The sequence below is a fragment of the Ranitomeya variabilis genome, chromosome 5 (genome assembly GCF_051348905.1).
Source record: "Ranitomeya variabilis isolate aRanVar5 chromosome 5, aRanVar5.hap1, whole genome shotgun sequence".
Lineage (NCBI taxonomy): Eukaryota > Metazoa > Chordata > Amphibia > Anura > Dendrobatidae > Ranitomeya > Ranitomeya variabilis.
The window spans coordinates 261,681,616-261,704,936 of NC_135236.1; the positions used below are offsets into that span (position 1 = coordinate 261,681,616).

The 23,321-nt window shown below is 42.9% G+C and overlaps 1 protein-coding gene and 1 long non-coding RNA gene across 3 annotated transcripts in view; one reads left to right on the top strand and one right to left on the bottom strand.

Annotated features, from left to right (window-relative positions):
• TLN2 (talin 2) overlaps nucleotides 1-23,321 on the top strand; it is a 248,215-nt gene that overhangs the window by 106,580 nt on the left and 118,314 nt on the right. For both annotated transcript variants that reach the window (XM_077264168.1, XM_077264170.1), the window contains exons 3-15: nucleotides 3,036-3,194; nucleotides 3,552-3,649; nucleotides 5,876-6,005; nucleotides 6,297-6,449; nucleotides 6,679-6,821; nucleotides 6,996-7,123; nucleotides 10,490-10,553; nucleotides 10,995-11,099; nucleotides 14,896-15,051; nucleotides 15,396-15,497; nucleotides 16,375-16,451; nucleotides 16,555-16,738; nucleotides 22,486-22,599. In XM_077264168.1, coding sequence (XP_077120283.1) covers nucleotides 3,059-3,194; nucleotides 3,552-3,649; nucleotides 5,876-6,005; nucleotides 6,297-6,449; nucleotides 6,679-6,821; nucleotides 6,996-7,123; nucleotides 10,490-10,553; nucleotides 10,995-11,099; nucleotides 14,896-15,051; nucleotides 15,396-15,497; nucleotides 16,375-16,451; nucleotides 16,555-16,738; nucleotides 22,486-22,599 — 1,590 coding nt within the window. In that variant the 5' untranslated portion in view covers nucleotides 3,036-3,058. The remainder of the gene's footprint in view (nucleotides 1-3,035; nucleotides 3,195-3,551; nucleotides 3,650-5,875; nucleotides 6,006-6,296; nucleotides 6,450-6,678; nucleotides 6,822-6,995; nucleotides 7,124-10,489; nucleotides 10,554-10,994; nucleotides 11,100-14,895; nucleotides 15,052-15,395; nucleotides 15,498-16,374; nucleotides 16,452-16,554; nucleotides 16,739-22,485; nucleotides 22,600-23,321) is intronic.
• Nucleotides 11,210-11,699, bottom strand: LOC143773593 (uncharacterized). Its single transcript, XR_013215248.1, has 2 exons — nucleotides 11,631-11,699; nucleotides 11,210-11,489 (listed from the first exon to the last, which is right to left on the bottom strand). It is a non-coding gene; the product is annotated as an uncharacterized LOC143773593 (long non-coding RNA).

The following is a 23,321-nucleotide window of genomic DNA, read 5'->3' on the forward strand; positions in this document are numbered from 1 at the left end:
TCTGCCTGATGCTGCCATACCCGCGCCCTCTGCCTGACGCTGCCATACCCGCGGCTTCTGCCTGACGCTGCCATACCCGCGGCTTCTGCCTGACGCTGCCATACCCGCGGCTTCTGCCTGACGCTGCCATACCCGCGGCTTCTGCCTGACGCTGCCATACCCGCGGCTTCTGCCTGACGCTGCCATACCCGCGGCCTCTGCCTGACGCTGCTATACCTGTGGCGTCTGCCCCTTCCAACGGTCTTGTTCCCCAATAACTTTGTGGGTTGTAAACCAAGGGGCAGGATCCTCTGTACCTGTACTGTCACTGTTAGTTTATTATACTTTTATGTATTTTATATATGTAGTATATGATATATAAGCCTTAATTATATGCACGGCACCCTGACATTAATGGTTATTAGTCTAACCCCAGAGTGTGGTCACATAGATGTTATATCACTGGTCATTATGGTTTTGCTTTTCAGCTTGGGGTGCACAGACATTACTCCTTCTCTATTGTCATTATTAAATTTAACCTGAAGAATACTAGATTATCCTGCATTACGTAAATTACTTGGTCATTAATGGCTCCTAAAAAAAAAAAAGAGAAGGCACTGACAGATTCTGTGACTGTGACGTGGCCTGGACCCTTTATAGTAATTAGGGCTGCATATGCTTCTTGTTAAATTAATTTCTTCTTGGAATCTGTCCCAGAGGAGAGGATACATTGTTATTTTGCTATTTGACTCTCCCAGCTCTCATCATAAGGTCACAGACGGATCGTGCCACTTGTTACTGTGCTTCATATACAGCAATATTCTCTTCCCTTGTCCCAGTCCTGCATTTCTCTATCTCCCTCCTCTTGTCCACTTTCTTGTGCAGCAGTTGTCTTCTAACCACTTATATTTGCTTTTATTTCCCTGGCCCTGCTGTTTCATGTTCCCTGATTTTATTGTCTCTTGGTCCTTCCTGTGCTGTATCTTCTTCTTTTCCCTCCCACCATTTTTCCTCAGTCACTCTGTTCTGTCCCTATCTCTGTGGCATGATCAGCTCTTCTGGTAATGGAGACCACAGTGAGATATAGTTACACATTGTGACTCTGCCTGCCACATTTTATTGCAGTCTCTGGATGTGGACTGTACGTTACGCTGGATTTCTTGTGAATTTTAGTTTTTACATATGGGGCATATATATATGGTCCTCCTTACATTATCTAAAATATTGGAAGGTATCTTCTATTTATAAGGTATGTTTACATTGGCCTAATTGTTCGATGATTGACTGCCTGTTCAGACAAGGCCGATCTGGAAACGGTCAGACTAAATGGATTTTGAGACTTACTAGATTCAAGGACCGTTGGAAGTAAATACGGTATAAGCAATAACAAAGAAATTTCCCGTAAATCCCCCACCACTCTTCTGTAGCTATATTGACGTTGTTCTGGCTACCTTCAGATGACCGCTGCAGCTAGTCACTGGCCTCAATGGTCATGTGCTGACCAGGCGGCCATCACTGCTGAGGATAATCACTGGATGCAGCGGTTACCTGCTTAACAACTGACAAAGAGCTAGTGCAGCTTTTGAGGGGGCGATGTTATCAGGTTAGTATAAAGTTAGCTAATATAATACTTCTCCCACCGCCCTTCCTGTCCTTCCCATCCAGTAAAATATACACGAATCTTTCAAAACGCTGCTTTTCTCCCAGTACATTTATTTATACATCCAGGAAGAAGCCCCCCCAGTATAGTATACACAGTGACGTGGTCTAGTATACACATCTAGAGATAGCACCCCTCAATATAATATAAGATCTGTTCTGTCTTCACACTCCTTGGCTAGCTGTGGATGACCCACTAGATGGGGCTGACATCAGACATGTATGGGGGGCTGACATCAGACGTGTATGCGGGGCTGACATCAGACGTGTGTGCGGGGCTGACGTCAGACGTGTGTGCGGGGCTGACGTCAGACGTGTGTGCGGGGCTGACGTCAGACGTGTGTGCGGGGCTGACGTCAGGCGTGTGTGCGGGGCTGACGTCAGGCGTGTGTGCGGGGCTGACGTCAGACGTGTGTGCGGGGCTGACGTCAGGCGTGTGTGCGGGGCTGACGTCAGGCGTGTGTGCGGGGCTGACGTCAGGCGTGTGTGCGGGGCTGACGTCAGGCGTGTGTGCGGGGCTGACGTCAGGCGTGTGTGCGGGGCTGACGTCAGGCGTGTGTGCGGGGCTGACGTCAGACGTGTGTGCGGGGCTGACGTCAGACGTGTGTGCGGGGCTGACGTCAGACGTGTGTGCGGGGCTGACGTCAGACGTGTGTGCGGGGCTGACGTCAGGCGTGTGTGCGGGGCTGACGTCAGACGTGTGTGCGGGGCTGACGTCAGACGTGTGTGCGGGGCTGACGTCAGACGTGTGTGCGGGGCTGACGTCAGGCGTGTGTGCGGGGCTGACGTCAGGCGTGTGTGCGGGGCTGACGTCAGGCGTGTGTGCGGGGCTGACGTCAGGCGTGTGTGCGGAACTGATCTGGATTTACTAGTCCCCCGCAGCTCTGCTGTTTGGACAGTATCCTGGCAATCATGTGAGGTCTTAGAGACGCGCTGGCAATGCCGATGCTTCTTCACACTACATGGTTTTAACTGAGCCAATGAAAAGGAAGACCCAGGCGGTAAGAAACTGCTTCTCCACTGGGTTCTGGCTGTGTCATACAGCCTGAGACATACTGCTCTTGCTTAATTGTGGGCTCTTGAATCCTGCACCTTAATTTACAATAGCACAGGGACAAATAATGTAAATTTACAGGATTTGTTTCTTGCAAAGTTAAAGTAAGCTAACTAATAAGTGGTATAAACCCAGATTGTCTAAAGTTGCTGCAAATCTATTGAGATTAGAGCCATTGAGATTTTGGCTTTTGTCTAAGTTTATATTGTTAAAAATATTGAGTTTTACTCAATCTGCCTCTAAATGTCACATGTGAATCAGGTTGAAATGGAAATCCCCGTTGCATCTATTATGCCCGTATCTATCCATTATATTAATTTTCTTTCTTGTCCTCTGTGTGCAGGATTTGTTCAGTTAGCAGGCACCATGGTTGCCCTGTCGCTGAAGATCTGCGTACGGCAGTGCAATGTTGTCAAGACCATGCAATTTGAGCCATCCACTGCTGTCTACGATGCCTGCCGGATCATCCGGGAGAGGGTCCCCGAGGCTCAGACAGGACAAGGTATTTACATTTTACTTCTTCTTTTTTAATAATTGTTGAAATATAAATCCTTCATATTACCGTAGTCTGCCCTGCTCTTACTACACATATACTCTGGCTATAAGGGTAACACTAGTTTACAAGTTGTTCCCACTAAATAAAATCTGCAAGACAGTGAGAAGGTCTTGTCTCGTTAGCGAAGCACTTCACCCTGTAAATTTATGACTTTTTCATATGGTTTCTTTGTTGTTGATGTGGCTGTTTTGAACAATGGAGGTTCTTGTTCATGGAAACAGTGCTTTGTTGTGCTGTGCCCAACCACTGGGCACTTACCCCAGAGCCCCTCTGTATGACGTGACCTCTTCCCATTGCCCACAGCATTCGACTTTGGTCTCTTCTTATCTGATGAAGATCCGAGGAAAGGAATCTGGTTGGAGGCTGGCCGGACCCTGGATTATTACATGCTGAGGAATGGGGTATGGCAACAGAAACATTGAGAGCTGGCCTGTGATTGCTGCCATGTGCATGTAACAAGCTTGATGCCAGTACACATGAAGATGAATGAAATTGGTGAAAAACCTAAGATTACTATTACATCCTTGCAGTAGTCCATTTCTAACAATGGAACATTATAGCCAGCCTTTTATTCTCTAGACCTGTCCATTTACACTGCAGAAGTATGAAGGAGCATTTCTAGGATAATCGTGCAGTCTAAACAGGTTTGCCCCGAAGATCCTTCTCGGCAGCACATTGTCCTGTGTAAACAATACTGCACTTTTGGTAAGGATGGCAGCCTATGCGCACAGGACGATCTGTTACGATGTGTTCCGAGCGCATCTGAAGCATGGTCGGCCTGTGCAAACAGTCTATTATATGACCGCCAGCGCCAGTCACAGGTGTAACAGACCCTTAGGCTATGTGCACACGTAGGAAAAGAGGTGCAGAATTTTCTGCACAAAATCCGCATCTCCTGGCAGAATCTGCAGCCGTGGATTTGCCGCTGATTTTGTGCTGTTTTTATGCGGAATTGATGCTGATTTTTATCATGGAGGGATGCAGAAAAGCTGCAGATCCGCACAAAAGAAGTGACGTGCACTTCTTTGAAATCCGCAGCAATTCCACACTGAGTTTTCCGCACCATCTGCACAGCTTTTTTTTTTATCCCATTGAATAACGTACTGTACATCACAGGGCGGATCTGCAGCGTTTCTGCACGGAAAAATCCGCTGCGGATCCGCAGCAAATCCACATCGTGTGCACATAGCCTTACTGTAAACCAAATTGGTGTGAGATTTAATGTGTTGTCCTGGATTTAACAACTGATGACCTATCCATTGGGCAGGAAATCAGTATGAGATCGGGAGGGTTCTGACACCCAGCACTCACACCGATCGGCTGAAATGTTCTCCAGCATAGGCCATATATAAGCCACATAAGGTACAGAACACTGCGGCCTCATATATTACGTTGTGGTCGCCTCCCAGTACTTTTCCTTGAATGGGAGATAGTACGCTGCAGCGACCGCTGGGTTTCATTTGTTTCTGTACACTATATATGTTCTTACAGAAAATCTGCCACCACGTTTAGCCTATCTAATCTATTAATATGGGCATAGAGGCCGAAAAAAGTTCTACATGTGTGTGTCATATCAGATGCCTTGTAGCTGGGAAATCCTCTTTTATCACTTTATATAAATGACCTCTTCCTGACTCTGGGCTGGATGATCCCTGTAGATATATGTTTGCCTCCGTGCTTCATCCCCATATATCTCTCTTCCCATCCGTGTCAGTCTGTCCCTGTGATGTCAACCAATTGAGAGGAAATCTCAGTCATGCACATTACTGTTCTCTTCTTTCCCCCACAGTCTTCTGCATTTCTATGGACCCAGGCATCCAGTGCCTTTTGTGCAGGTGCTGTTACTAGTGTTCTCCGGAATTTGTGTCTAATCACGCTGGGAACACTCAACTAATCGGAGAGCAGCATAATGTTCAGAGACCCTGATTACTGTGATGTATCACTTACTTGGCTGCTTGCTGTAGTTTTGATAAAATCAGTTTTATCAGCAGGAGATTAACACTAGAGGACTAGTAATCCTGATTCCATGTAGTTCTCCAAATTTTAGAGCTCTGTATAACCATGCCTCCTCCATTTCTTGGCAGCTTTTTGCCTATGCACAGTGTAGAAAGCTGCCAATCAGAGGTGTGGGTTGAGTTATATCGAGATCAGCATTTAGAGAACTGCTAATCTGCAGCATATAAAACATTGATTTTTATCAAATCTGCAGCTAATAGCTCAGTAAGTGGCACATTGCTGGAATCAGAATCTCTGCCCCTACATCTCAGAATCCCTTTAAGCTCCTCTAGTCACTGATCAAGGAGACAAGCTAAAAACTAACCAATGACCTTGACTTGGCAGTAAATGGTATGTTAACATCACCTATACATTCTAACTTCTGCCTGGATGGTCTCTTTAAGACCGGCATAAGTAAATACGTCTATTAATCTATGCTGGTGCACTCCTTGATAATGTAACTACAATTTGTTGTACTGGAATTCTTAATGAGATCAGTGCTTCACAATGTTCAGTATTTTAGGCATTTATCATGTCATTATGGCCAAGGCTTGCTGTCTTCTTGAGAAATTACTATCTGTCTTTATGACTTTCTGTGACTTTCTATCTCAGTTTACTGCTCTTTTCCTCAGGATGTCTTGGAGTATAAAAAGAAACAACGACCCCAGAAGATTCGAATGTTAGATGGAGCAGCAAAAATGATTATGGTTGATGACTCCAAGACTGTAGGAGAACTTCTGGTGACCATCTGTAGCAGAATAGGTGAGACGGCTTTTAAAAAAGCAAATGAGCAGTGATATGATGCAATGTAAGATTCCTTAAATTGATGTAAGAGACCCCACGCCTGCGTGTCTCGTCTGTTCCACATCCACAACACATACAGGGACAGCCTGTTTGTTAGGCAATCCCTGCATGTGTTGATATGCAGACGTGGGGTCTCGAACATATTATTTGAGCACACCAAAGACTCTTAGCACCCGGATAACACCTTATCGGCGCACGTTCGCTCATCACTATGTGATGCTGATGCCAGGAATACTCTTTCTGTGGCAGGAATTACTAACTATGAGGAGTACTCTCTTATACGGGAGACTGTCGAAGAAAAAAAAGAAGAGACAACTGGCACCCTGAAGAAGGACAGAACTCTCCTCAGAGATGAGAAGAAAATGGAGAAGCTGAAAGCTAAGCTTCATACAGAGGATGAGTGTGAGTGATCAACCAGCAGACACGATCATTACGCTTCATATTCCATGTCCCCTCCTACATTTGATTTCCACACTGCGTCATATACACGCCATGGCACACATGTATGAGCCGCCGTAGTTTTGTCCAGTCTACTTTATTGTCCCCCGTGGTGTTTTTCCACTATTTTCTAAAGGTTATTTTCCATGATGACTGAATAAGAACTAACTGATTCCGCTACATGATCTTTCAGTGAATTGGCTCGATCACAGTCGCACGTTTCGAGAGCAGGGAGTAGATGAAAATGAAACCTTACTTCTCCGCAGAAAGTTCTTCTATTCAGATCAGAATGTGGATTCCAGGGACCCTGTACAGCTCAACTTGCTGTATGTGCAGGTAATGTACTGAGGCAAGATGGAGGACACAGATGGTCTGGTCAGTTAATGAAACATTTATTGTACGTGGAGTTGTCCGCCATTTCTTGACCTTGTTCTCCTTTATGCCGTGGGTTGCTGTTTATTGTCCCCTTAGCAGAGATTGGTGATTTTTATTTTTATTTTTATCTTCTAGGCTCGTGATGACATCTTGAATGGTTCTCACCCTGTATCATTTGACAAGGCCTGTGAGTTTGGGGGGATACAAACCCAGATTCAATTTGGACCTCATGTGGAAGTTAAACATAAACCTGGGTTCTTGGAGTAAGTAAAAACTAGAATGTGATGTTTAATATTAAGCTATATTAATTTGGTATCCTTTATGCCATACTTTCTCAACATTGTTATGTCTAACTTGGGCTTGTTTCTTGATGTAATGAATTTGTTATTTTATATAGCTTGTCTTACATTACATAATCTTGTGACTTAGGCTGGGTCAACACAGCAACATGTGCCGCTTGACAAAGGAATCACAGCGACTCATTGCCACATTGGATTTAAGGATTTTACACGGAGTTGCAAATGTCTAAAATAATGTTGGCTTTTCTGTCGCTAGTCGCAAGTGGCTGACGTGCGACCTGGCTGCAACTTGGCCATTGTATTTACCGCAAAATCTGAAGTTAAAAAGTGAAGTTATACGTGTTGAAGCATCTGTAAACCTGAATAAAATAGTCTAGCGACAGCAAGTCATACGCATGTTTTCCCTCCTGACATGTTGCACATTTCTCCAATTGGGGAACTCTTTGTTCATGTGGTAACCTCAAAGACTCATTTTGATTCTATGGGTAAGAATGTCTCTTTGTAAGTGTTTCTCTAATTAGTGTTCTCCTTGCTTGGGATGTCAGTTTACAGTGGGTACGGAAAGTATTCAGACCCCTTTAATTTTTTCACTCTTTGTTTAATTGCAGCCATTTGGTAAATTCAAAAAAGTTATTTTTTTCACATTACTGTACACCCTGCACTCCATCTTGACTGAAAGAAACAGAAATGTAGAATTTTTTGCAAAGAAATACTGAAATATCACATGTCATAATTATTCAAGCCCTTTGCCGAGACACTCATATTTAAGTCACATGCTGTCCATTTCCTTGTGATTCTCCTTGAGATGGTTCTACTCCTTCACTGGAGTCCAGCTGTGTTTAATTAAACTGATAGGACTTGATTTGTAAAGGCACACACCTGTCTATATAAGACCTCACAGCTCACAGTGCATGTCAGTCCAAATGAGAATCATGGGGTCAAAGGAACTGGCCAAGGAGTTCAGATACAGAATTGTAGCAAGGCACAGACCTGGCCAAGGTTACAACATAATTTCTGCAGTACTCCATGTCCCTAAGAGCACAATGGCCTCCATAATCCTTAAATGAAGAAGTTTGAGACCACCAGAAGTCTTCCTAAACCTCACTGTCCAGCCAAACTGAGCAATCATGGGAGAAAAGCCTTGGTGACAGAGGTAAAGAAGAACCCCAAGATCACTGTGGCTGAGCTCCAGAGATGCAGTAGGGAGAATGGAGAATGTTCCATAAAGTCAACTATGACTGCAGCCTTCCACCAGTCGGGCCTTTATGGCAGAGTGGCCCAACGGAAGCCTCTCCTCAGTGCAAGACATATGAAAAACTGCATAGAGTTTGCTAAAAAGCACATGAAGGACTTCCAGACTATGAGAAATAAGATTCTCTGGTCTGATGAGACGACGATAGAACTTTTGGTGATAATTCTAAGCGGTATGTGTGGAGAAAACCAGGCACTGCTCATCACCTGCTCAATACAATCCCAACAGTGAAACATAGTGGTGGCAGCATCATCATTCTATGGGGGTGTTTTTCAGCTGTAGGGACAGGACGACTGTTTATCATTGAAGGAAATATGAATACGGCCAAGTACAGAGATATCCTGGATGAAATCCTCTTCAAGAGTTCTCTGGACCTCAGACTTGGCCGAAGGTTCACCTTCCAACAAGACAATGACCCTAAGCACACAGCTAAATAACAAAGGATTGGCTTCAGAACAACTCTGTGACCATTCTTGACTGGCCCAGCCAGAGCCCTGACCTAAACCCAATTGAGCATCTCTGGAGAGACCTGAAAATGGCTGTCCACCAACGTTCACCATCCAACCTGATGGAACTGGAGAGGATCTGCAAGGAAGAATGGCAGAGAATCCCCAAATCCAGGTGTGAAAAATTTGTTGCATGATTCCCAGGAAGACTCATGGCTGTACTAGCTCAAAATGTGCTTCTACTCAATACTGAGCAAAGGGTATGAATACTTATGACCATGTGATACTTCATTTTTTTTAATTTGCAAAAATTACTACATTTCTAATTTTCAGTCAAGATGGGGGGATGCACAGTGTACGTTGCAGAGAAAACTTTAAAGGGGTATGAATACTTTCCTTACCCACTGTAGGTGGATTGCCATGATTTAGTAGGTTTACAGTTGTGCCATACTCCTTCCATTTGTGGATGATAGATTGAACAGTGCCCTGTGAGCTGTAACGAGTTGGGGTCATTTATTTATTTTTATAACCTATCCTCCTCACAGCTTTTTCCCTGACCTGTCTAATGCTTTCCTTGGTTTTCATGATGCTGTTTAATCCCTAATGTTTTCAAGCAAACATCTGAGCCCTTCACAGAACGTCGGTGTACTAAATAACCTATTTATGTGAATTATGGAGGCAATTGGTTTTTCAGGATTTTATATAGGGGTATCAGACTACAGTGGGGCTGAATTACAAATGCTGGTCACAATTTTCAGATTTATAATTTTAAAGCCTTTAGAAGATCATGTATAATTTCCTTTACACTTCACAAATATTGTATTCTTAATGTTGGTATATCACATAAAATCCAAATAAAAACATTTAGAAAAAATTTTGGAAAATTTTGAAGTGGTTTGAAGACTTTTTAAAGGCACTGTAGATTCAGATAAACATCTTAAAAAGGTAACTTCTTCCAGCCAGAAGAATTTATCATGTCTCCACTATATCCAACACCTAGTACCAGGCAGAGCTGCTATAAAATGCACATTAAGCAATGAAATAAGCACCCCAACCCCTTCAATCAATCAACTGATCATAGGCATACTTGGACCCCTACAGATCTGATATTGATGATCTATAATATCAACGGTAATAGTCTTGGAAAATACCTTGAAATTGTTAATGTGTGATTAAACTTCTTTTTTTTTTTTTATCCTCCAGGCAGTGCAAAGTTATTTTTGTAATATACTTCATCTTATTATGGTTCCTTCTCTCCCAAACACTATGCTGCATTGCTGTTTCAATGCTTTATTCATGCCCCTTTACAAGCTCTTTTCATCCGCTGCTCAGCAAGATCTGTACACTATATTCAGAGTACGGGATTCTCGCTGTCTGAGTACTGGGAAATTCCAGTACACTGACCGAGTATAGTGTTTATTAGAGAAGGAGCAAAATTAGGATAATGAAGTGTATTGAAATAAAAAAAAATAATAATAACTTTTCAGTGCTTGCAGAATAATGAAATAATAAAAAATGTAGTTACGATTTGAGGCTTCTATGTACAATTTGCTTTTATGAACTTTTTTCATAGGTCAAAATATTACTGCTATCATTTTTTTAAGCTGTTAGTAAATCACATATTTTTTTCAGCTTGAAGGAGTTTCTCCCTAAGGAATATATCAAGCAGAGAGGAGCCGAAAAAAAGATATTTCAGGTTCAGTTCCTTTTTATTGTTTAACAAGTAGGCATTGTTTAGCTTCTCTTACTAAAAGGCACTAATTTCAGGGCAGTGAAGACTGTCCATTGCAGGTGCTTTTTGTTTTTTTCCTGCTCATGCATCTTTTGATTGTGTTATTGGGCAGTTACACACTATGTGGTCTGAGCAGATTTCATGGCCCCTATTTTCCTGATGCCTTTTCCTATATTCCTTATATAAAACTGATGAATATCACGACTTTACTAATGAATTTGTGATTTAATGTTTTGGGTGATGCCCATTCCTATAGCACCTTATATGACACTGATGAATAGCATGTCTTTACTAATACATTTATATTGCACACAATCTTTTACTGGAGCAAAAAAAAATATCTTCATAAGTTTGCAGTGTCTTTTTTGTTTTAAAACTGCACTATTTTAATTTTTTGACCACCAGGAACATAAAAACTGTGGGGAAATGACAGAAATCGAAGCAAAGGTGAAATACGTGAAGCTTGCTCGGTCTCTACGCACTTATGGAGTTTCCTTTTTTTTAGTTAAGGTAGGAGATATGTGGAGATGTATACATATTCTTTTATGATGTTTTTTGCCTGTACATAAAATAAACCAGATCATCTGTATCGGAGAACATCATTCGCACACACTAGAGGCTGAAAGTTTTATCCCTACTTTATTAGAGAGTAGTCCAGTAACCTTGGTCCAGTAACCTTGGTGAAGGGGTTTTCTAAGATGTATTTTCATATTCCTTTGCAAAATAATTAAGTGAGTGTTACCCTGCTCCCCTCATCTTCTTTGCTACCTCTTCTGTTCTGGTATTCATTAACAAGATGAAGCCAATCACTGAGCGTAGTGATCTCGTGCCGTTTTCATCCGCATCACTGCTGAGCCCATTGGTTGGCCTCGGAGGTCACGTGCTGTAGTATTGGCTTTCCTGGATTCAAAAAGATAATATGGTAACGAGAAGCAGTATCGGGACCTGTGGTAGGTGAAGTTATTTTTACATTTTTGCAGTGGACCAGTAATAATAATAGTAATGGAGAAGTTCTTAAATGTAGGTAGTGGCAAAGCTGACCATAAAATATAGGACGTGGTTTGTGAAGGTTGACGTTCTGGACAACTATGCCAAATCATCGTGTTGATCCTTCACGCTATTGAGAGTAGCATTTATATTTGACAGTTCTACTGCCAAAAACAATGATTTTTATGAGCACACAATCGATGATGATTAACAATTTCATTGTTGATTTCTTTTATTCATACTGGGCAACTATGTTGCTTGGAAACCAGTTAAGTGTGACAATTGACGTTTAAAGTTAACACCGTAGTCCTCATCAGATCACTGCAGGTCTAGTTTCAGAAACCCTTTTTTATGCGCCCATAGACTTGAATGGACGAGTCTTATACGAAAAGTGGATGAGACTAGTGCATGCTGTAGTTCTGTTTTCTCACATGGACACTGTCCTTGTGAAAAGAAACTGTCATCTGGAAAGCTTCTGAGTATTACTGGTCCATGTCCTGTCCATGTGTTATCAGATGTTAACACGGACCACACAAGTAGGAGTAATATTCTAATCTGAGCAAACCTTAAAGCCACGTTCCTCGATGAGTATTTGGGCATTTTTGATGTTGCAGAATATCTGCATTTATTTCATAAATTAGTTTACTTGGGTTTTTACTAGAAAATAGGAAAGTCCGCTTACCAGCATGTGTGTATGTTCTCCCCGCTGCCGACCAATGTCTCTAACGGATCAAGGTGAGTAGCCATAATGAATAGAAAAAAAGAAAGAAGGATCCAGTGGTGGGCAGAGGTGGCTAAAAAAAACCTTTAATTGAAAAGCTATTAAAATAAGTAACACATATTGTCAGGCACTAACATACTGTAAGGAAATATCAACGCGTTTTGACTTGCGTCTTAGTCATGATCTACAGGCAGAGCCTTCATTTTTTTCTATTCACTTGGGTTTTTACGTACGCTTTCTTTATATGTGGTTTTATCACATTTTTGCCGCTGAGGTTTTTGTCTTTTTAGTGTTTCATGCTTTAAATAAAGCTGCTTTGTTTTTGATACCTCCTGGTATCTGGCTTTCCAAAACTTTATTGATACGGTTGTGCGCGGATTCCATGTGTTTTAGTGCGTTTACCTGCAGATTTTTCACATTCAGTACAATTTTATGAAATCTGTACATAAAACTCGGTGTATCCTCGAGAGAAATTGACATGTTGCGGATTTGAAACCTGCACTGCAGGTCAGTTTATGCAGCATGAAAAAAAGCAACCCACAGCTGGCACAAGATTTCTATGAATTCCAACAACTTTGCTGGACCAATAAGGATGCGATGTTCATCAAAAACTCATTGTTGGAACACAGCCTTAGTGGTAGTATTTTCTGAGGAAAAAATGGCTGAAAGTGTTGGCACCTTTGAAATTGTTCCAGAAAATGAAGTATTTTTCCTAGAAAATGATTGCAATTACACATGTTTAGTTCCAAAGAAATTCAAGCTGTCCTGCACATTGTGGGTACACCAGTGTCAGCGGGAACTATTCGTTGACCGTTGAATGAAATGCTATTTCAAGAGACCCAGGAGGTCCCCACTGCTGACACACACCTAAAAAAGCCAGACTGCAGTTTGCTAAAATGTACACGAGTAGCCAAAATCCCTCTGGGAAAGCGTTTTGTGGACAGATGAGACCAAGATCGGGCTCTTCGGAAACGCACATCATTCTACTGTTTACTGAAAACTAAATGAAGCCTACAAAGAAAAGAACACATTACCTACAGTCAAATATGGTGGAGGGTGAGATGTTTTGGGGTTGTTTTGTGTCCTTTGTCACTGGGTGCATTGACTGTGTGTAAGGTATATTGAAATATGAAAATTACCAAAGAATTTTGGATGGCGATATAGTCCACATTGACAGAAAGCTGGGTTTGCGTAATGGGTGTTCCAGCAGGACAATGACCCCTAACTTCAAGAAGAACCCAGAAATGGATGGAAACAGAACACTGGAGAGTTCTTAAGTGGCCAGCACGCCATCCAGATGTAAATCCCATTGAACACATGTGAAGAGATCTTCAAATTGCTGTTGGGAGAAGGCACCTGCAAATATGAGACCTGGAGCAGTTTGCAAAAGAAGAGTGGTCCAAAATTTCAGTTGAGAGGTGTAGGGAGCTTGTTGATGGTTATAGGAAGTGATTGATTGCAGTCATTTATTCCAAAGGGTGTGCAGCCAAAGAATAAGTTAAGGGTGCCAACAATTTTATCCTGCCTATTTTGGGGGTTTAGCTCGAAATGATGTCTGATTTGCCTATTTTTCCAGGTTTTTTTTTGTTGTGTTGCTCAAATGCACATAAAGGAAATAGGTGTATAACAAAATGTGTAATTGCAGTAGTTTTCTAGGAGAAATACTTAATTTTCTGGATATGCAAATTGCCTCTTCAGCGCAGAAGAGGACTTGAACGCTATAGCATCACCTGTTGGAATCGGCAATCCTACAAGTCACTGTCGGCCCTTTAACTTGACTTAAATTTGACTGGTGCTAAAAGCTAAATCAGAATCTCAATTAATTTTCTGGAGCACTTTTAAGGGTACCAACACTTTCGGCTATGACTATTCATGTGTCTTTAATGGTAATGCACAAAATTTGGAAAATATTTGTTATGGGTGTAATGCGCCACTTTTTTTCATACGTAGTAAAGATACAAATTGTGGTCAGAATGATTGACCATTAGGACACTTTTACTATGGCTCCTAAAGCTTGTAGTTGGGCTGGGATGCTAAAATATTCGCACATTATTAAACCTTGGTCTGATTGTTAATTTGTGTCCATAAATGAAGGTTTTGTTCAGTCTGATGGCATAATCATATTTTGTGTAGTCACTTTACCAAGCGTCTCTAGTTCTGAAATGTTGTAGTTTTCTGCTTTGACCCCACATTGTTTTACTGTTTTATTGTATTATATGGCAGAATGAAAGAAATCTGATTTCATGGCACATTCTTTCTGCCTTTTTAATGCTTTTTTTTTCTCCTTACATCTTTCATCTCCTCTGGTGCTTTCTTACCTAATTATCATCCTTGTTAAGATTTGATTGTTAAACCTAGACACACTCCCTGCGGTCAGATCTTTCCACATTTTCTGTCTACGTTTTCTGCTGACCCCAGGAGTCAGCAAATGTAGAAAGTCCAGGCTTGACCTGACTCATGCACCCCCCCCCATGCCTTAAGAAGTCATCTTACATAGAGGAGGGGGGCACAGATCCTTTTTATCAGCTGTGCAGTAATATATAAGAATTAGATGTATGTTTGTGTTCAACTACATTATTTATTTTTGTGTGTTCTCAGGAAAAGATGAAGGGCAAAAACAAGCTTGTGCCTCGTTTGCTGGGCATCACTAAGGATTCTGTGATGAGGGTAGATGAAAAAACAAAGGACGTAGTACAGGAATGGCCGCTGACAACGGTGAAACGTTGGGCTGCTTCGCCAAAAAGCTTCACTCTGGTATATTCTAGTCTTTCATGTTTCCTTCCAGTATGTGATGAGTATCCATGTGGAGCATCATTACAAATTCTGATTCTTTTGCTTTGGAGACTTTTTTTTTTTTGATCAGGCACCAGTAAAAATACCAGTTCACAGGGTGAGATACTCTGTTTTGTGTGTAACGGCTGCTGAGAACAGTCAGGAGCTGCTGTGAATTATTTTTCTTACTAACTTTGAGCTAAGTTATGCCATTTCTCTAGTTACACCTGAAGCTGCCTTTAAATGGGCGTGCTTTGATGCATTGTCGTTGTACGCCACAAGAGATTATTTTTATCTAACCGACGTTCATTGCTCATACACTTTAGGACTTTGGAGAATACCAAGAGAGTTATTATTCTGTACAGACCACTGAAGGGGAGCAGATCTCTCAGCTAATCGCAGGATACATAGACATCATACTCAAGAAGGTACAAAGACGTCTCTAACATTTGTGTCTTAAAATATCTATGGAATTGCAGTTACCATTTAAAGTACTGGATATAATTCAGACATTATTCCTTTGCTGTCTTAATCATTTAGAATTTTCCTCAAAGGGAACCGGTCGCCATGTTTTTCCCATATAAAATTCAGCCACCACCATTAGGACCTTTTCGTACAGCATAGTGGAAAGCTGTAAAAAATAAAAGTCCCAAATCCAGTCTGCTGATCCCAAAAATTAGCTTTTATCATACTTTACAAACTGGGTGTTGCTTCCTATGGTCGTCTCTGGTCATGATCCAGCACCTCCTCTCTCCTTTGGATTGCCGTCCTCCTGCCCTGCTTCATGTGGATGATGCATCCTACATATTCCTCCCAGTGTCCTCCATCCCGCTCCTGCGCAGGCGCACTCCTTTCTTCCCTGACAAGGGCAGAGCAAAGTACTGTACTGCACTGGGAGAGACCAAAGAGCACCGATGAGCCGTAAGTATGCCGGTACATGAGCATGATGGAGGACACTGCGAGAATGATGTAGAATGTGTCATCCACATGAAGCAGGGAAGGAGACGGGCAATCCAAAGGTGAGAGGAGATGCCGGATGATGACCAGAGCTGCCCATTGGATGGACCATTTGTCTGTAAAGTATTAAGCTATATTTTGGGACCTTAAGACTGGATTGGGGCTCTTTTTTTTTTTTTAACAGAATTCCAGTTTGCTTTAAAAAAGGTCCGTAATGGAGGTGGCCGCACTTTATATGGGAAAAACCTGTTGACACGTTCCCTTTTTAAAAATATTTTTTCGATTTACAAATGGTTCTTTTTTTAATGTTACTTGTCTGAATATATTGATAATATTCAAATGCTCTAGAAACAAAGTAAAGACCGCTTTGGATTAGAGGGAGATGAAGAATCCACAATGTTAGAAGAGTCAATATCCCCAAAGAAGTGAGTATACGGCGACCGTATTTCGTGCTTATTGAGTGCACCTTAAAAAAACGCACTGCTGAATTAAACCTGCAGGAACAAAATCACTCCTCTCTCTTGTCAGATCCACTATTCTTCAACAGCAGCAAGTCACTCGGCCTGGCAAGCCTGAACATGGCACAGTCGCTCTCCCTGCTATCATACGCTCAGGGTCAAGTGGACCAGAAACATTTAACATCGGGACCATGCCATCCGCTCAGCAGCAGCTCACCACAGGCCAAATGCACAGAGGCCACATGCCTCCACTGGTAAGTGAATGAGAGCTGGCTTTTGTTGGTAAATCTGGTGTTTTCTCTTATTTCACTAGGTCTATATTCATTCTTTTATGTTGCCTTTCTGTGACTTACTGTCTCATGAATATTTCATTTTGGCATTGAAAAATACTCAAATCATAGACTGATCACAGTCAAGTCAGTCGCACATAGCTGTCACTGTGGAGTATGATGGCAAAGTTCTTTGTAAACTGCGACCGAAGTCCCGTAGGAGTGGACTTTGTGGGTGACAGTCATTAGATGTCATGTAGCATTGTGATCTTCACATTTGATTACACATGTCACTGTGTATCCTTGGACTGATCTCAGACGTCTGGACAGCACATGGATGCAACATGGTGTTGGTAAACCTCTCGGACTCACTCATTGAAATGTGTGAGATTGGTGCATGAATAAGACCAAACTCCGACATATCTCTTTTTTTTTGTGGATGTGTAAAACCAGTTATAGAATGTAACATGTATAAAGAAAGAATGGCAATTGGACCTGTGAATGGGGCCTTAAAGGGAATCTGTCACCTCATTTTTTGAATATAAGCTTCGGCCACCGCCATCAGGGGCTTATCTACAATATTCTGTAATGCTGTAGATAAACCCCAAATGTAACCTGTAAGATAAGAAAAACAAGTTAGACTATACTCACCCAGGGGCAGTCCGATCCGATGGGCGTCGCAGGTCCGGGTACAGCGCCTCCCATCTTCATGCGATGACGTCCTCTTCTTTGTTTCCTGCCGTGGCTCCTGCACAGGTGTACTGATTTGCCCTGTTGAAGGCAGAGCAAAGTACTGCAGTGCGCAGGCGCCGGGAAAGGTCCGAAGAGCCCAGCGCCTGCGCACTGCAGTACTTTGCTCTGCCCTCAACAGGGCAAATCAGTACGCCTGTGCAGGAGCCGCAACATGAAGCAAAGAAGAGGACGTCATCATATGAAGATGGGAGGCACCAGACCCGGACCTGCGACGCCCATCGGACCCAGACTGCACCAGGACCGCCCCTGGGTGAGTATAATCTATCTTGTTTTTGTTATAATAATAATAATAATTTTTATTTATATAGTGCCAACATATTCCACAGCACTTTACAATTAAGCGGGGACATGTACAGACAATAAATTCAATACAAGTTAAGACAATTTAAACAGTGACATTAGGAGTGAGGTCCCTGCTCGCAAGCTTACAATCTACAAGGAAATGGGGGGGACACAATAGGTGAAAAGTGCTTATTATTTCAGGTCTGGCAATTATAATTAATAGGGATTTTCATATAAAGCTGCATGATCCGGTCATCAGCCCGTGTGTTCAAGTGCAATAGTCAAGTATCAAGTGCAGTTATCATGTGCATGGAGGGTGTGGAGACAGATGAATAGTAGGGTGCAGATTCAGAATAATATTTGGAAGGAGGTAGCAGGGCAAAGTTAGTTTACTGAGTAGTTGATGTAATAGGCTTGTTTGAGGAGATGGACTTTTAAAGCGTGCTTGAATAGGTCGGGGCTAGGTATCAGTCTGAACGTCTGGGGAAGTGCATTCCAGAGAGCTGGCGCAGCACGAGAGAAGTCTTGGAGACGGAGGTGCGAGGTTCGGATTACGGGGGATGTTAGCCTTAGGTCATTTGTAGAACAGAGGGCACGTGTAGGGCGATAGACAGAGATGAGAGAGGAGATATAAGGCGGTGCAGAACTGTGGAGAGCTTTGTGGGTGAGAGAGATGAGTTTATACTGGACCCTGTAGCGAATGGGTAGCCAGGGTAATGACTGGCACTAGATGGAGGCATCGGTGAAGCAGCTGGACAGAAATATGACCCTGGCTGCTGCATTCAAGACGGATTGGAGAGGAGAAAGTTTGGTAAGAGGGAGACCGATCAGAAGAGAGTTGCAGTAGTCCAGACGAGAATGAATAAGAGCGACAGTAAGAGTCTTAGCAGTTTCAAAGGTGAGAAAAGGTCGGATTCTGGAGATGTTTTTAAGATGCAGGTGACAAGAGCGAGTGAGTGATCGGATATAGGGAGTAAAGGAAAGTTCGGTGTCGAATGTGACCCCAAGACGGCAGGCATGCTGCTTGGGAGTTATGGTTGTACACTCCAGGGTAATTTCGATGTTGGGTAGAGTGAGGTTAGTAGAAGGGAGAAACCCAAGAAGTTCTGTTTTGGAGAGATTTAGTTTCAGATAGAGGGAGGACATGACAGACAATCCTTGGTATTTTGAATTAGGGTAGGGGTGATGTCAGGGGAAGAAGTGTATAATTGGGTGTCGTCAGCATAGAGATGACACTGGAACCCAAATCTGCTGATTGTCCATTAGGGGCCGTGTATAGAGAGAAGAGGAGGGGGCCTAGGACTGAGCCCTGCGGAACCCCGATAGTAAGGTGACGAGGAGAGGAAGAGGAGCCGGCAAAAGATACAGTGAAGAAGCGGTCAGAGAGGTAGGAGGAGAACCAGGAGAGGCCTATAGAGCGGAGCATAGTGAGGAGGAGCTGGTGATCCACAGTGTCGAATGCTGCGGAGAGATCCAGGAGAATCAGCAGGGAGTAATGACCTCTGAGTTTAGCTTTTATTAGATCATTAGAGACTTTAGTGAGGGCAGTTTCTGTGGAGTGTAAAGAGCGGAAAACCAGATTGTAAGGGGTCAAGAAGAGAGTTATCCGAGAGATAGCGGATTAGACGGGAGTGGGCCAAGTGTTCTAGGAGTTTGGAGATGAAGGAAAGGTTAGAGACAGGTCTGTAGTTAGCAGTGCAGTTCTGGTCCAGGGATGGCTTTTTAAGTAAACGGGTTATGATTGCATGTTTAAGTGAGGAGGGAAAGATACCTGAAGAAAGAGAGATGTTAAATATTTTAGACAGGTGAGTGGTGACCACTGGTGAGAGAGACTGCAGGAGATGTGAAAGAATGGGGTCACTGTTGCAGGTTGTAGGCCGAGCAGAAGCGAGGAGCTTGGAAACTTCTTCTTCTGAAACGGGCTCAAAGATGTCTAGTGAGCTTGAGGTGTGTCAGAGAAGGGGATCCAGACACTGAGGAGATTGGGCTGAGATATCCTGATGTGGTTGATTTTTTTTCTAGGAAATAAGTGGCCAGATCCTCACCGCTGATGTTGGTGATGAGGGCCTGTACTTTAGGTTTCAGGAGGGAGTTTAAGGTTTCAAAAAGTCGTTTTGGGTTGTTGGATAGGTGATGAGGGTGGTGAAGTAGGATTGTTTGGCCAGATGAAGGGCAGAGTTATAGGTTTTGAACATGAACTTATAGTGGATGAAGTCTTCTGCTAAGAGAGATTTTCTCCACTGCCGCTCTGCACACCTTGAGCAACGCTGAAGAAAGCGTGTTTGCATAGTGTGCCAAGGCTGCCGTTGTCTGTGTCGGGTCTTTCTGCATGTAGAAGGTGCTGCTTCATCTAGGGCGTTCTTCAGTGTACTATTTAAGTGTAACACTGATAAGTCTGGACAGGAGAGGGAGGAGATGGGGCTAGAGATGTGTGGAGATTGTTCATAAGGTACTGGGTATTAATGGTACGTGTATTCCGATAAGTGTGTAAGTGGAGGTGTCCCGGGTGAGGAGACAATTCTTGACAGAGAAGGAAAGAAGGTTGTGGTCCCAGAGCGGGAGACGGGAGTTAGTAAAGTCGTGCAGCGAGCCGGGACGGGAGAAAACCAGGTCCAGAGTATTCCCGTCCTCATGCGTAGGAGAATTAGTAAACTGTGAGAGGCCGAATGAAGAGGATAGAGAAAGAAGATGAGGCAGATTTGGAGAGGGGATCATTGATGGGGATGTTAAAGTCTCCCATTATGAGGGCGGGGATGTCACAGGATAGAAAGTGAGTAAACCAGGTGGCAAAGTGGAGCAGTGCTAGCTCGGCAAGCTCTGGATCACATCCATGGATAGCACAGCGACAGAGCCTCCACTCAAAACTTGCAGGAGGAGCCTGGAGGGCGATAAACAGCCACTTGAAAGAAAGGCTTAAAGAGTCTGACGGCGTGGACTTCAAAGGAAGGAAATGTAAGTGAGGGAACCGGGGGGGATTACCTGGAAAGCACATTGTGATGAAAGGAGCAAACCAACACCTCCACCCTGTCTGTTCTCAGGTCTGGTGGTATGTGATCTTTTTGGTTACATCGGGGGCTTATCTACAGCATTACAGAATATTGTAGATAAGCCCCTGATGGCGGTGGCCACAGTTTGTATACAAAAAAGTAGGTGACAGATTCCCTTTAAGCAAAAATAACAGAATGGAGGACACAAGCTTATTTTCCACTCATTGAGACAGGTGAATTATAGGTGGTTTTCTCTTTCAATAAAGCGGACCCCAAACACTGTGAAATATATAAAATAATAAACGCATCAAGGTACAGGTGCCCGCCCTTCCTGGGCCTAGCGCTGGCTCCTTGGGGCTGCCGCGCTCAGTGATTAGCTACAGCGGTGATGCACACTGTCGCTGTGACATCACTGTTGCAGCCAAAACACAGAGATGGGAGCAGCGGTGAGGAGCAGGTTCTGGACCCAGGGAGGGCGAGTACCTGCTTTATTATGGCAAGTATTGTACTGTGTTTGGGGTCCACTTTCCTGAAAGCAGACAACTCCTTTAAGATTATCATAGGTGTATTCAGATATATGGGGGATTTTTAACGTATCATATAGATGTTGTGCATGGCAAATATGATTATTGGAAATGGTGCAGTTTTCTATGCAGTTATGCCATAAAATTTGTTGCATTACATTAGTACATCACTAAGTGATTGCACTCACTGTATTTATATGGAATCCCCTTTGTCCAAATTTGATTTACCATGAAAATAATTATTTTTTTTCTGCATAGAACATTTGTTACAAAGCCCTGTGTCTCACTTAGATGTAATCTCATGCTTGATGAAGCCAATCACTCGTTTAATGACGCCAAATCATGCAAAAGTAAACACGTCCTCAGTCTTATCGGCTAATTATTCCCAGGATCGCCACTAATACTCAGCATAAACCAAGCTCGGCTGAGGTAATTGAACTGGAATCAATTTGGAGGAGCTCCATAGGCGGTGTGAAGGCGTTTTACTGTACGTCTGGCTGCAAAACAAAATCTTGAAAGAGAGCAAAAAAATAAAAATAATCCAAGCTGACATACAACTGGCACCTGGGTGTAATAATTAGTTCTTCTCCTTTTAGATTCTTTATTACTATGCCATTTTTTTTCTTGGGTTCATGAAAAGTTTTCTGTCCTTTTATGGATTCCGGTTTCCATGCTGTCACTCCAGATCTGCCTCTCTGTCCGGGGGGAAGAGAAGCCCTAGTGGCAGAATGCCGCCCTCTCACGTGCTCCTTTTTACACTTGTGCCCATTTTATTCCTAGCGGAAAGCATTCAATCGTTTTGTCTCGGTCTTTGCCTTATTAGATGCCTTGTTCTGCTCATCCTTTCAATTAATCACATCCCGAACTGTCCGGCCATATGTCGCTGCTAATTAGCCGAATTGTCTCTTAACCTACTTTCTGTTCGTTTTCGAGGCTGCTGGAAAATATTTTCAGTGTTCTGTAAGGATGTGTGCACTGCTGGCGGAAGGAGCCTTCTCTGCCATTTGCATCTGCTCAATGGCTGCATCTGCGGTTGCATCTATGAATGGATGGAGCTGTACAGGCACGCTTTAGGTGGTGTTTTATATGGAAATGTGTAGATATTCAGCAAATGTATTCTGTTTGGAATGAATTCGCCTTGGTTGGTATGTGCACCACATGCAGTTTTTTTCCTCCTTATCCATAGACATCAGCTCAGCAAGCTCTGATGGGGACCATTAACACCAGCATGCATGCAGTTCAACAGGCACATGATGATCTGAGCCAAGTGGACAATCTACCACCTCTGGGACACGACATGGTAAGAACCTCATATGATCTGTATGTATGAATTATTATTTTATTGGGACATTTGTCCACCGATCAGTCTAATTCTGCTACATACACTTCTGGATATATTCGACACATAGCAATTTAGTTAAGTGCAGTGCAACTTGGGTTTAGTAAAAAGCTGTTTAGCGTCGCAGCAAGAAAGTGATTTTATAAAACATTTATAATCCTCAATAGTCTGCAGGTTTCATCTTCAGAACCATGTTCTGCGTTGAAAGAAATTGGAGTATGTCTCTGAGCTAGAGAAACCTGAATGTCTGTTCAAAGCTGCAGCAATAAACATTTATCCCAGGGATGCTGAAATACATTAAAGATGGCACATGCTTGGAAATAAGTCTGACAACTGAAAAAAACTGCCTGGAAACCATTATTACAATGGAAATGTTCATCAGCTCCTGTATTCTGAGTGTCACATTATTGCACTGTTTCCTGCTGCAGCCTTGAGCCACGTTTCCCTGTAGCGGCTTACTGCTGATGGATGGTTTTGCTTTATTTTGTTATAGTAGTCATAGGAGTTTTCATTCCATTCAACCCATAGACAGGATGTGAATCTTAAAGGGGTTTTCCACTACTTGGACAATCCCTTTTTAACAGCCTATTCTCCCTTTCGGTTATTTTTAAAGAGGACCTTTCACTGGATTTTTTTTAATGTAAGCCGACTACCTCCTTCATCCTTCCCTTGCCACTGCTCCA